The following is a 12,804-nucleotide window of genomic DNA, read 5'->3' as shown; positions in this document are numbered from 1 at the left end:
TGTGAGGGGATTGCTCAGTGTTCCCTCTCCGTGGGGGAGCTTCCAGGCTGCACAAAACATTGTGTGGATTCAAAACATCCCTGTTTTTTGGGGTCAGGCTGCTGTTCCTGGTACCAAAAGACCAGGAAAGGAGCTGTATGTGATCAGATGCTGCCTGAGGATGCACCATAAACAGCTTTGCAGCCAAGAAGTGCCATTTTTAGACTAAAACAACAAAAAAAAAAGAGTTCAGTAGGCACCTTGCAGTGCCTTTTCCTTTCTTCAGACATGGGGAAGATGTTATTTGGAACTGTAACCTGATGTATGGACTCTGTGCTGGTCCTTTGGGTGTCAGGGACCTGGTGGGGACTGGAGACATTCTGAACACTCTTGGTGGTGGGTCTGACTCTTGCTGGAAGCTGTCACATTTGTGTCCTGTCATGGACTATTGCAGCACTTTAGGCCAGATTTCATGAAGGGCAGAGGGAGAGCGAGCGCCTCGACAGCCGTCCCACGCTGTGTGGAGGAAGGTCTGCCTGCAAAGCCCAATTCCTCAGCTCTAATTACAGGAATGGGTGGCTTTTCCCTTCTCAGGCTGAAAAAAATTGGCCCAAAACCCTGAGAAACCACAACACAAATGTCTGACGCTGTTCCACATGGTCCTCAGCGAACAAAAACCCTCTTGAAATCAGCCCTTGCCTCCCAAAATACGCAGCACCACTTCAAAAGGGAAGAGGAGGGGGGGAAAAAAAAATCCCAAACCCAAGGCTTCACGGGGTGAGAGCACTTGCAGCCTCAGAGTTTCTATAAGTGTGTTGTCATGCCTGCCAGCCCAGCCAGGGTTTGGTCTGGGATGAAGCTGGATTTGCCTGGGGAGGGGGTGGTCCCACAGGGACGCTCCCAGCGTGGTCGGCAGCCGCCTCCTGTGATGGGGAGCTTTGTGCTGCATTGTTGCCATCACTCTTTCTCCATCCTCTACTTTTTTTTTTACTTGGGAATATTATCCTGAACTTGGTCCCAGTCTGGAGGTCATGGAGAGGTTTCTTACCAGGAAACCTGGTCTGGTGTGGGCTGAGCACAACCCTAGCTGGGCAGAGCCGTGGTGGCCGAGCAAAGAGGCAACACCAACCTGCTTATCCCGGGGAAAACCATGATCTGCTCCAGCCCCTGTCCTGCCTGACACATATTTGGAAGGAGCTGGACCAGGCAGTGCCTGTGTAGAGTCTTGCAGTGCCTAAAGGGCAGGAAAACATTTCTAAAGCAGAAGTGGGGCACGCTTACAAGCCATAGGGAATCCGTGTGCCAGCGTGGGATGCCTTTTGGAGTGGTGGTTTCCCCTCTTTGTTTGCCCAGCTCGCAGCACTCAGAAAGGCAGCCGTGCCCACCCACCTCCTGGGAGCTTATCTTGCCCCAGAATAACATTTTAGATTTCCTTTTTAAATTAAAGCTTAATATTTTTGTAGTAAAAGAAAAGGAGGCTTGAGTGTAAGGTGATAAACTCACACTTGGTTTTCTTCTGCTGAAGTTAAAGCCCACGTGGACCATTTCTTTTAGCTGGAGCAGCCCTGGGTTCACCTTGGACCATCCAAAAAGCACACAGGATGGTCAAATTCAGGTCAGGACCTACAATAAACTGCTGCTTTGAAAATAATTAGCTACATCCTCTTATTTCAAGAAACTGAGGGTGTGATCACAAGCAGCAGCATTAATAAATATTATTAATACATATAATAAATACAGACATTTATTAATCCCCTGGGGGATTACAGAGTGAAAAAGGGAGAGGGGTGTGCACACCTGTCAGGTGACGTCCCAGGACTCACACTGTTTTTAGGGCTGATGGAAACAGTTAAAAGGGCTTGCAAGAAACCACATTATCATCAGTGTCTGTTACAGCCAGAAAGCAGACCCTAAAGTTAGGCCAGTGCTGAGAGCCCTTAAATCATCTCAGTCTGGTCCCCAGAGTAGCTGGGGTGGTTTCAAAGAGCTGGTGACTTGCAGCACCCTTTGCAGAGGGATTGTCCCTGCTGCATCTTGGGGGGTTGTGTGAACTGACTCACAGTTCAGTAAAAATTTGGCTTAGTAAGGTGTGTTCTCTTGGATCCAGCGTTGTGTTATGTCGGGAAAAGAAGTGGAACTGATTTTTATCTGTTGCACTGGATGGTTTCTAATTGTCCCTGGCCATCCTTTGGAGTTCATTATTTCTCCTTCAGCCGACACCGGCTTCTAATTAGGGGACATAAAATTAAGATGGAAGAGCAGCAGTTTGCAAGGGTATTGCTGCTCATGAAGGAATCTGGGCTGGATTTATGCCAAAAATACCCTCTTGTGTGCAGGATTTTGGTGGGGAGAGGGTGGTGTAAGCACTGCTGGGTACCAGTGTCTGCACACACCCTGTAAGAGCTGGATTAGCAGAGCAGCCCTTCACCTCCTGAAAGGGGACAATTAGCTCCAGTCCTCCTTGCCCCTTTGCCTACATCTCTCCTTCATCCAAGGGGCACAAATATTTCCTAGAGTTTTTCCTACAACAAATTCCAGGTGGATTCTCTCCCTGTGGAGGTGTGACCGTGGCTGGGGGCAGCAGCTGCAGAAGGGCTCTGGGTGGTGCCGAGGTGATGCTCAGCTCTGGTATTTTAACCAATTTATCCATTTTTTTCCCTTTAATTCCCCCTATATTTTGGGAGTTTTAAATCCTAAATATATTTTTCTCCTGGGAGGGTAATGTGGCATCTATAGAGCCCTGTTACAGTGCTGGTTTTGGGGTACAATTGTAAAGCCAAGAGCTGAAAATCTTGGCCAAGACCTTCTGAAATCCATCTATTTCCCCATCCGGATGCATCATATCACAACTTTAGGAGGCATAACACTGCTCTGGAAGCAATCTCAGGATCTCATTGACATCCTTTTCTGCCAAGAGACTTCTGGAAGATGTTTGTATAGTTTTAAATGGGAAGGGAACAGTTTCTTCCCCATAAGCCACCCCAGTGCTTCCCTGCAGAGCGTGGTGTCAGTGTTACATGTTGGCACAAGAAAACCCTTTCAGAAACAGGAATTATTTAAGCATTACAGAAATCCACAGGTTTTTGGCCTCATCCATCAGCTGCCTGTGGTACCAGCTGCTTTTTGCAGGTGGTTAATAAATGCAAATGTGCTCTGGTGTTTCTCTCTCCCCTCCTTTTACAACCCTGCTGTTGCCTCATTTTCATCCCGCTCCTGGTCAGCAGAGATGGCTTTGATGGTGGGTTTTCCCCCAGGCTTGAGCCAGGAGTTAAGCCTGGTTTAACTTTTGCAGCACAGTGCACCTGGCTGGGGGTTTTCCACCAAGACTCGTTTATATTAAATAATAACACGTAGAGGAGTCTGAGTGGTTTTGGTGAACTGCTGTAAATGCAAAAAAGGGGATTAAGGAGCTTTAGGGCTTTGGTGCTTTAGATGGAAAAGCCATGAGAACAATGAATTTCCCCCAGGTTTTGTACAGTTTAAAAATTGGTTTTGGAAAGAAAAATTGAAAAGTTTTTGCTTCTGTTTCTTGTAGGCTGAAAGGTCATTCTAACCCCTCTGCCCTCAGATTTTCCTGGAGTAGGGAAATTTTCCCTGGTTTGTATCCTAAATCTGTATGTTAAATGACATACACTGTGTTTATGGTTAAACCAGTAGTTTAGTGACTGTGATTGATGGAATTTGAATTCTGTTAAGCAAACAGAACAATCTTTAAATATTTTTTTCAGTACTTGACACAGAGAGAGTCCTTGGAAGTGTTTAAGGCCAGGTTGGACAGGGCTTGGAGCAACCTGGTCTAGTGGAAAGTGTCCCTGCTCATGGCAGGGGATTGGAATGAGATCTGTAAGGTCCCTTCCAACACAAACTATCCCATGATCCTGTGATTTTAGTAGGACTCAACAAGGCTGAGACGTTCCTATGGATGAGAAGTACCCTTGCAATGACTTTGGCAGATGTTTGAGTGCTCCTGCTTCGGGGCACAAGCCAGGTCCTACCCCAAAGGGAGAGACAGAGATGCTTCTCTTGGATCTCTGTGAGGACATCCCCATCCTGGGGATTTTTACGCTCTGGAACTGCTCGATTGATGTTTTTTCCCTAGAGATGGAATCCATGCAACGCCTTCCCTTGAGCAGCCCAGCACAGCTCATGTGACCCCATCTCCTTGCAGGTACTCCCGTCCTTTTTGCTTCACAGGAGGCAAAGCAGAGAGCTCAGGGTAGGGCTCAGGGGCGCTGCAAAGCCATCAGCCAGGCACCATGGCCAACCACCACCACACATTTTGTAATTTCATTTGACTTTTTTTTTTTCGGGGGACTCTGCTGCATCCCGGGCCGCGAGGGGGGAATAACCTCTTTGATTTTATTTTTTTTTCAGTTCTCTCAGGCCAGACACACCACAGCCCTTTGAAACGCTCTGTGTCCCTTACCCCACCCATGAATGTGCCAAACCAACCTCTAGGACATGGATGGATGTCTCATGAGGACTTACGAGCTAGAGGACCCCAGTGCATCCCTTCCGATCATGCCCCCCTGTCTCCACAAAGCAGTGTAGCCTCTTCGGGAAGTGGTGGGAGTGAACATTTAGAAGATCAGCCTTCCGCTCGTAACACATTCCAGGAGGAAGGGAGTGGGATGAAAGGTGAGTGACAAACCAGACCCCGACCCCCCAGCACCCAGAGGCAGGAGGGGAAGAGCCGTTTTCCCGGCAGCGCGGGGCTCTCGGTTGGCGGTTTTGGGCGAGGATCCTCCGAAGCAAACGGGGCCTCCCAGCGTTTCTTCCCGGCTTAGGAATTTAGGTTTAGGGGAATGCGTTGGGTTTTCTTTTAAGTAGCAGCTGGTCCTGATCTGACGTCTTACACTTGGGTGCCAGTGGGCTGGTTTTGCCCCAAAATCCTGTGAGCTGCCAGCTTTCCAAAAAGCTGGATTTTTTCCATAGCCTGTGGCTTTTGGCTGCGAGTGGTGCTCTTTTTTCTCTTTCTTTTTTTATGACGGTGAAAAATAGCTTAGAGCAAGCTTAGCAAGCCATGTGTGATTTACCATTGCAGTGTTTGGTACCCACCAAGTATTTGGGGAAGCTTTGGCTTGGGATACTTGTTTGCAGCGAATTTAACCTGTGTGTTTCGGTTGGTTTTCCTGTTATACCTGCATTTCACAGAGATTTTGGCAATAAATATATGTGGTTCTGGTGGTAAACAAGGCAGAAATGAATCCCACTTGCTGCAGTCAAAGATGGAGAGCAAACTTCAGGCTGAGGAGGAATAAATAGATAAAAACTGGGCAAACACTGACTGTGTGTTCCTGGGAACAGACTGAAAATGACCCTGCAGCTCTCAGACTGATTTAAACAACTCCAATTTGCATTAATGCAAAGCTGCTTGATTGTGTACAGACCAGTGGTGTATCAGAATAGGGAAATAATTGTATTTTTTAACAGTCACAAGGTCTGATTTTAGTCTAATTACAGACAAATTGAGATATGGATAAATCTGTGTGATGTGGGACTGCGTTTGGCTTGGCTCTAGATGGCTTTGATGTGCATGAAATAAATGCATGAAAAACCCCTCATGGTTCCAAGGAATGTAACAGAGGCAGGTCGGGTCCTGCAGTCTGTCTGGCCAGGGAGAGCTTTTTGGGAGCAAGTGTTTTGGGGGGGGCTGTTTAACACTACATTTCTCCAGGTTTCTGCAGAAGGAGCTGGGGAGGAAGACCATGGGGAGCTTGGCTCCCTGTGATCCACAGCTGCAGCTCCGAGATCTGCGTGGATAGACACTTCCCAGTGCTGTGCAATCAACCTGTGTGGCCAAATCCACAAAACCCAGAGGCTGTCCACAAGCAATAATCCATTAAATAGCCCCCACATACTAACACATCCCCTTGCTGCTGTGTGCAGCTGGGATATGGGCACCCTTCCTCGGGCCATCCCTTCCCAGACTTCCAAACATGATTCCCTCATTGCTGACTTGGCCAAATGGCTTTTGTCCCCCTGTCCAGGGACATGCAGAACTGATGTTCACAACCTCTGGTGTCTATGCCTGCCGTGTCCTACCCTCTCTGCTGGGTTTTCTTCAGGCTGAACCATTCCAGTGCCTTCCCAGATGATGTTTTCTAAACTTGGGGTTGTTCCTGCTTCTCTCCGCCAGGTTTTATTCCAAAAAGTCCGCGTTTTATTGAAGGTGTGTTGCCCAAAACTGGACTTGGAAGCAGAGCAGAGGCGTGCTTGCCTCCAGACAGCATTCCTGTGGCTGTGTAGCTCATCGTCCTCAAATAACAAAGCACCGTGGGCTGCATATGACCCATTGTATCCCCACAGCTTTCCTGAGGGGAAAAAAAGGACTGCCCGTTCCCTGCACTCGGATCGTGCCGTTTCTTGTTCCTAAAGAAACGCACAACTCGGTGCATTTTTACTGGGCTGCCTCGTATTCCATCCAGACCGGCTGCTCTGGTTGCCAAGTCCCTTCTCTGAATTGCAGCCACGTCTCCCCCGAGCGCCTGCAGGCTCCTGTGGCTGGGTGTCACCCCTGCTTCTGGTCAGCTGGTTCCTTCTTTAACACCCTCCGGGGCATCCGGGAGGATCCAGACCCACAGGATCTGGAATGTGAGGAACCCATGACAGATCCCCATCTGGTTTAGCAGTTGATCCCCCCGCCCAGTGTCAGCTATTTCTTTCCTTTCTGTTTATCTTTATGCTCTCCTGTCACCCATTTCTTTTTTTTCCATCTATCTTCATGCTGAAGGGAAAATCCCCTTTGGCTTTTTCCTAGCTCCTGGTTTCTCCAGGGGAAGATATGGACACTTGGTTCCCCATGGAGCCCATCTGTCTGTCTGTCTGTCTGTCTGTCCCTTCCTGCGTTCCTGCCGTGGCAGGGGGTTGGAATTAGGTGATCTTTAAGGTCCCTTCCAACCCAAATGATTTCAGGATTCTGTGATTCCTGGGGCGCAGTTTGGGAAGCACTGGGGGGAGGGTCTGGACAGAGCCAGGGGTTTCTGCTGGGAGTATATCCAAGGTGTCCTGTGTGTAAATATTGCAGGGTGAGCTGTTTTCCTTCTAAATTTCCTGACAGCAGTGCCATGACTTTGCAATTAGCTCCTGGTAATTGCTGATTAAAGAGTAGCTCTGCAGGCAGGTGGTTCACCCATCCATTGGAGAGCATTGGGAAGTTTGACTTTCCAAGGACCATGAAATCACCTTGGATGTCCTTGCACCTCCTGGTTACCTCTTCCTTGTGGGAAGGCCCCACCACACACAACACATCCTCTGTATGCTGGGGTGGCTCCTTCTCCCCAACCTGCTTCCAGGATTGTCATGTCTGCTGGCAGGGGACTCTGGGACCATCACTCAGCCCAAAATTAGGGCATGATCCAGACAGGCTGATGCAAAGGTGAAGAGCTGCTGCGCTCCAAGCCCCTGCAGAGGTTGGAGACTGGTTTCCTACAGGGTTCAGTGTCTCCATGAAGTTGCATCTCTCTTCTGGAAGTATCCCTGTGGGCTTTGCCATCGGCAGGGACATGTGCCAAAGGCAGGTGTCCCCAGGGGACTGTCACTAGAATGGTGCTGTCACTAGAATGGTGTGGTTTTGTGTTAAAATGATGTTGAGATTGGAGTCTGTGCTGGAAATGGGGCTTTTTGCTGAGTGGTTTTTATTTATTTTAAACAGAAACAGTTTAAGAGGGTGCTGGTAGCAGACTTCGGGGCTGTTGCATGTTGGAACTTTTGGAAAACGATGAATTTCAGCCCATTTGTGCTCACTAATTGCTTTTCCCTGTGCTTGGTGTGGGGTTGATCTCCTGTGCAGCACTTGAGGAATTTCATTGACACATGAATCCCAGTGTGTGTCTGGGGTTTTGGAGAGTATGAGCAAAACACAGCATGTTGGGATTGTGTGCATCCTCTGCTTGGATGCAAGGTGGGTTTGGGATCAGCCCGGGCAGCAGGAGACTTCTGGCAGATGTGTGGATTGCCTTAGGGAACCAAACCAATGGTCCCTCCTGCCCTGTCCCTTCCAGTGACGAGGCCTTGGTTCAGGAAAAGGTCATGGCCAGTCCTCGATTTGCATCTGGTACTCAACAGTGTGGGACTTTCTGGACTCACACCATGGGATGGGTGTCCCAGCAGTGGGAGTGAGCTCCTGGGTGTCTCACTGGTGGGGAAGGGGACAAGGATTATGAACAAGGTGTTGCTGGGAGGGGAGCACGTCAGCTGGGTACGCTGTGGCAGAGCTACTGTCGGGTTGTAGGTGCTAAATAAAGCAGGTCTTGATTTGGCAAAGCATTTGAAGCCTTTACAAAGGAAAAGCATCGCCACAGGCCCAGTGCTGTGCTGCAGCACAGACACCTGCAGGGCCCCCCTCCCTTGTGGGGTATCACCACAGACCCCCAAACCTGCAAAACCCTGAGTAGCTGCTTGATGTCGCATTGCCTGCTCTGTGGAGGGCACGCCATCATGGAGCCTGGTGGGGTTTTGAATGTCACAGAGGAAGGATTCCCCTCCCAGGTTCCTTACTGTGAAACCACCTTGATGTTAGGAGGATAAATTTATTTTGGGGTATCCATCCAGCCAGACACAGAGGTGCTACACTACAGGTAACGACTGGGAAGGAAGAAGTCATTTCAGTCGGTGCATTTTTAGGTCCCAAGTCACCTTTTGAAGCAGGTTGTGTGGCCATCTTTGATGGCACACCATTTTTCCATCCCAAACCCATATCTTTATTTCTGTTTAAGGAGCCAGTTCCATTTTCAGCACATGCCACCATCCCTCATACCATAAATCAGTGCCTGCCATCTACAAAACAGCCCTTGCTCAACCCAAGCTCAACCACTGCATGAGCTTCAGCAGTTCCCATGTTCCTGGGAAAACAGCACTGAGGAGCTTGGTGTGCAAGTGGCAAAATTCCAGCTCTCCATGGGCTAATGCCCAGTGGCTTTCCCAGAGAAACCCAACTTCTGAGGATGTGTAGGCTGGTTCCTTGTCCCATGCACAGCACTGTGTCCTCATCCAGGGGCTGGTTCCTTGTCCCATCCACAGCACTGTGTCCTCATCCAGGGGCTGGTTCCTTGTCCCATCCACATCCACAGCACTGTGTCCTCATCCAGGGGCTGGTTCCTTGTCCCATGCACAGCACTGTGTCCTCATCCAGGGGCTGGTTCCTTGTCCCATCCACATCCACAGCACTGTGTCCTCATCCAGGGGCTGGTTCCTTGTCCCATCCACAGCACTGTGTCCTCATCCAGGGGCTGGTTCCTTGTCCCATCCACATCCACAGCACTGTGTCCTCATCCAGGGGCTGGTTCCTTGTCCCATGCACAGCACTGTGTCCTCATCCAGGGGCTGGTTCCTTGTCCCATCCACATCCACAGCACTGTGTCCTCATCCAGGGGCTGGTTCCTTGTCCCATCCACATCCACAGCACTGTGTCCTCATCCAGGGGCTGGTTCCTTGTCCCATGCACAGCACTGTGTCCTCATCCAGGGGCTGGTTCCTTGTCCCATCCACATCCACAGCACTGTGTCCTCATCCAGGGGCTGGTTCCTTGTCCCATCCACATCCACAGCACTGTGTCCTCATCCAGGGGCTGGTTCCTTGTCCCATCCACATCCACAGCACTGTGTCCTCATCCAGGGGCTGGTTCCTTGTCCCATCCACATCCACAGCACTGTGTCCTCCCAAAGGTCTGTGAAGTTCAGTGGGGTGTCCAGTGGGATGCCCCTCGTGTTGGTGTTGATGCTGTTGCTCATGGTTGTGCTGTTCCATGAATTCAGCAGAGCTCTCCTCTCCTTACCTTTGTGTTCCAGATGTCCCAGCCTGGCTGAAGAGCCTCCGGCTGCACAAGTACGCCGCCCTCTTCTCCCAGATGACGTACGAGGAGATGATGGCCCTCACCGAATGCCAGCTCGAGGCACAAGTACGGCCCACGTCACTTGGGGGGTGACACACCTCCAACGCCCCTTTGTGTGTCTTCCCGTGGTTGGGAAGCAGAGAAAGGGAAACTGGGTCTTGGGGAGCGAAAAAATCCCACACTGTACCCGAAAAAACCTTGTCCCCATGTTCTTGTTGGAGTCCCAGCATGGAAGTCCCATCACTGGGAGCTGCACTTGGGGTTTTTTTTCCAGTTGGGATTAAGTTCAGGAGTTTCAGGGGTACAACCTGCAGTAGCCAATTCCTTTAAAGTCAGTGGGGCTTTGATGGCTGATTGCCTTTGAAAATGTTGTAGAATCGTAGAATATTGTTGGTTTGGGTTGGAAGTGACCTTACAGATTGTCTTTAATCTTTAAGGTTCCAACCCCCGCTGCTTTCAGGTTCACTTCTGGATTATCCTTGGGATGAAGAGGAATGGGCAACACCTTTGCTTTCCGTGTGAGGTGCAACAGGGAGGGACAGACTAGCTGGAAATCTCTGTCTTCAGCAAGTCTCTGAGTGATTTTCTATCTCCCCCAGGAATCCCTGCACTCAGAAATTCCATTAATTTCTAGCAGCCCTTTCTGTTTAGGAGGGGAAGGGTTTGGGTTGATCCAGCTGCCCCATGGAAGTGTTAATGCCAAGTTTTGTGCTGTTTTTACAGAATGTTACCAAAGGCGCAAGACACAAAATAGTCATCAGTATCCAAAAGCTAAAAGAAAGACAAAACCTGCTCAAATCTCTAGAAGGGGTAAGTAATCACAACCATTTTTGTATTTCTTGTGTTTTTAAGAAGCCAGGAATTAATTCTGGGGTGAAGCACTCTTTGCTTACACATGTTGTGAGGATCTTCTGCAGGGAAAGCTGTTACTGGCTTAGCTGCATGTGAACAATGCCCTTTACCAGATGCTGGTTTTATTTCACAGAATTCCAAAATGGTTTGGGCTGGCAGGGACCTTAAAGACTATCCAGTTCCAACCCTCTGCCGTGGCAGGGAACACCTTCCACTAGACCAGATTGCTCAAAGCTGTGTTTTGCAGAGCAGGTCCTAATCCATCTCCCATGCCTCACACAGCAGGGATGGATGTACCCTGTAGCCCTGGCCAGCTCCAGGGTGCTCAGAAAAACTTGAGCTTTCCTGGAACAACATATGGGCACCCTGTCCCCTGATGAAACACCACACACCCGCATCAGTGCCTGAACAACATCTTGAATTTCCAAGGAGAATAAATAAAAGCTTCTTTATCACTTCAACAAAAGCTTAGATCCTGCAGAAAGGGCTGTTGGGGAAGGAGCAGCACCACAGCCTTGCTGGGAGCAGCTCACCCAACCTTTCTCTATTTATTATCGCTGTATTATATTATATTTAATTGCACCATCTTCAGACAGCAACTTGCAGAGCCTCCCACTAGGGGCTTTTAAATACTTCTGTGGTGTGTTGCTATTTATTGGTGTTTTCCTTAACTCACTGCTTCACTATTTATTTATAATACAGGCTTGTGCTCAGAGTATGGCAGGAGCTAATAAAGCCATATTTACCTCTGTTATTAATAATAACTATTAAATCCAAGAGCTGGATGGAGCTGGCTGCAGCTCTGTGTTTTCCAGGCCATTGCACAGCCTCTTCCCCCGCTTCTCCGCCGAGATTTGGAAATCTGGTATTGATTGAGTGGCGCTGTGCGGGAGCTGGAGCCCAGCTCAGCTGGCACAGCCAGCCACGCACACTGTAAAATACAGGAGAAAAGTGGCAGGGACTGGTTTGGAGCCCTCCCGGGTTGGGTTTGGGCTGTGGCACTGTGACCCTGTCCTGCTTTGCTGGGGCTCGGAGCTGCCTGTGAGCTGCTTGCCCTGGGAGGAGATGTCTCTGGTTTTCCAGGCTTCCCATCCAATTTTTGCTAAACAAGAGCATGTGTGGGACTTGATGTTTTTGGGCAGTGTCTCACTGCTAAAGATTGCTGCTTTCTTGGAAAGAGCTGTTCCACCCCTCTCTGTTAGCAGGGCAGGATTTTTTCCCAGAAACATAGTGCCCAGCAGACTGACACCAGATCTTTGAGATAAGTGGAGCTGAGACATCCAAGAGTGAGCTGGGAATGCAGCAGGAATTAGAATCAACAACCGTTTCAGGACTTGCACGCATCCCATGTGCCCACGTAGTGTCCCTTCAGTGCATCAGGATTCACTCCAAAAGCTGCCTCTTTCCAAGCAGTGACCCATGAGCCAGACTGTGCAGGAGCCTGCAGTGAGCTGTTCTGGTCCAGGCTACATTAAAAATAAAATGCAATTATTTCCCATCAGTGGGACAAGGAACTGACTGTAGAAATGGAGTTCTTGACCCACACCAGGAGCAAGGCTGGAGTGCACCCAAATTCTCTCCCTCCTGGGTGGATCTGTCCCAGGATCTCCAAGCTGAATGGTTTTGCTGTGGGAGTATCAGTTCACCTCGTAGTGTCCCCTTCTGTGTCTGACCAAAAACCACCTGCTCCCCTTGAAACTCTCCCAGTCCCCTCTGCATCCATTCCCCCAGCCCATCCCAGAGTGGACAGGGATGTCCCCACTGCTGCTACAGTACAGGCTTCTGCATCCCAGCATGGTCCTGGGCTCTGAGATGATCTCAGAGCATGAGGATGCCATGGCAAGCAGTTTTGGAGCAGAGCAGTTAATGGGGAGCCAGGCTTGAAGGTGGTGCTGGAAGTGGGAAACAAGCCCACATTAGTGTAATTCCAATGAAACACAGCTGAAATGTTGTGATGGTAGGATTGGTGGAGAATGAACAAGATATTTGCTGCTCTGGGCATCAAAATCTCCCAGGCTCAGTCCCTCTCATGGAGTTGCCATCTTCCTGGAGGAAATCTGGAAACACTGAAGCTGGATTGTTGTTGGGCTTGGGTCCCAGTGGTTGACGGGGCACATTTATCTCTGGGGATCCAGGTCTGA

The 12,804-nt window shown here is 49.5% G+C and overlaps 1 protein-coding gene across 5 annotated transcripts in view; it reads left to right on the top strand.

Annotated features, from left to right (window-relative positions):
• SAMD4A (sterile alpha motif domain containing 4A) overlaps positions 1–12,804 on the top strand; it is a 96,570-nt gene that overhangs the window by 74,212 nt on the left and 9,554 nt on the right. For 3 of the 5 annotated variants that reach the window (XR_011151519.1, XR_011151520.1, XM_069018608.1), the window contains exons 4-6: positions 4,354–4,617; positions 9,768–9,877; positions 10,535–10,621. Coding sequence is in view for 2 of the 5 variants with exons in the window: in XM_069018608.1 (XP_068874709.1) it covers positions 4,354–4,617; positions 9,768–9,877; positions 10,535–10,621 (461 nt within the window). In the remaining 3 variants the exon portion in view is untranslated. The remainder of the gene's footprint in view (positions 1–4,353; positions 4,618–9,767; positions 9,878–10,534; positions 10,622–12,804) is intronic. The other 2 variants (XR_011151521.1, XM_069018609.1) reach the window with 1 other exon arrangement.

This window comes from Aphelocoma coerulescens, chromosome 5 (genome assembly GCF_041296385.1).
Source record: "Aphelocoma coerulescens isolate FSJ_1873_10779 chromosome 5, UR_Acoe_1.0, whole genome shotgun sequence".
Taxonomy (NCBI): Eukaryota; Metazoa; Chordata; class Aves; order Passeriformes; family Corvidae; genus Aphelocoma; species Aphelocoma coerulescens.
Note: the sequence above shows the minus strand (reverse complement) of the source record. Positions and strands in the feature narration are given on the sequence as shown.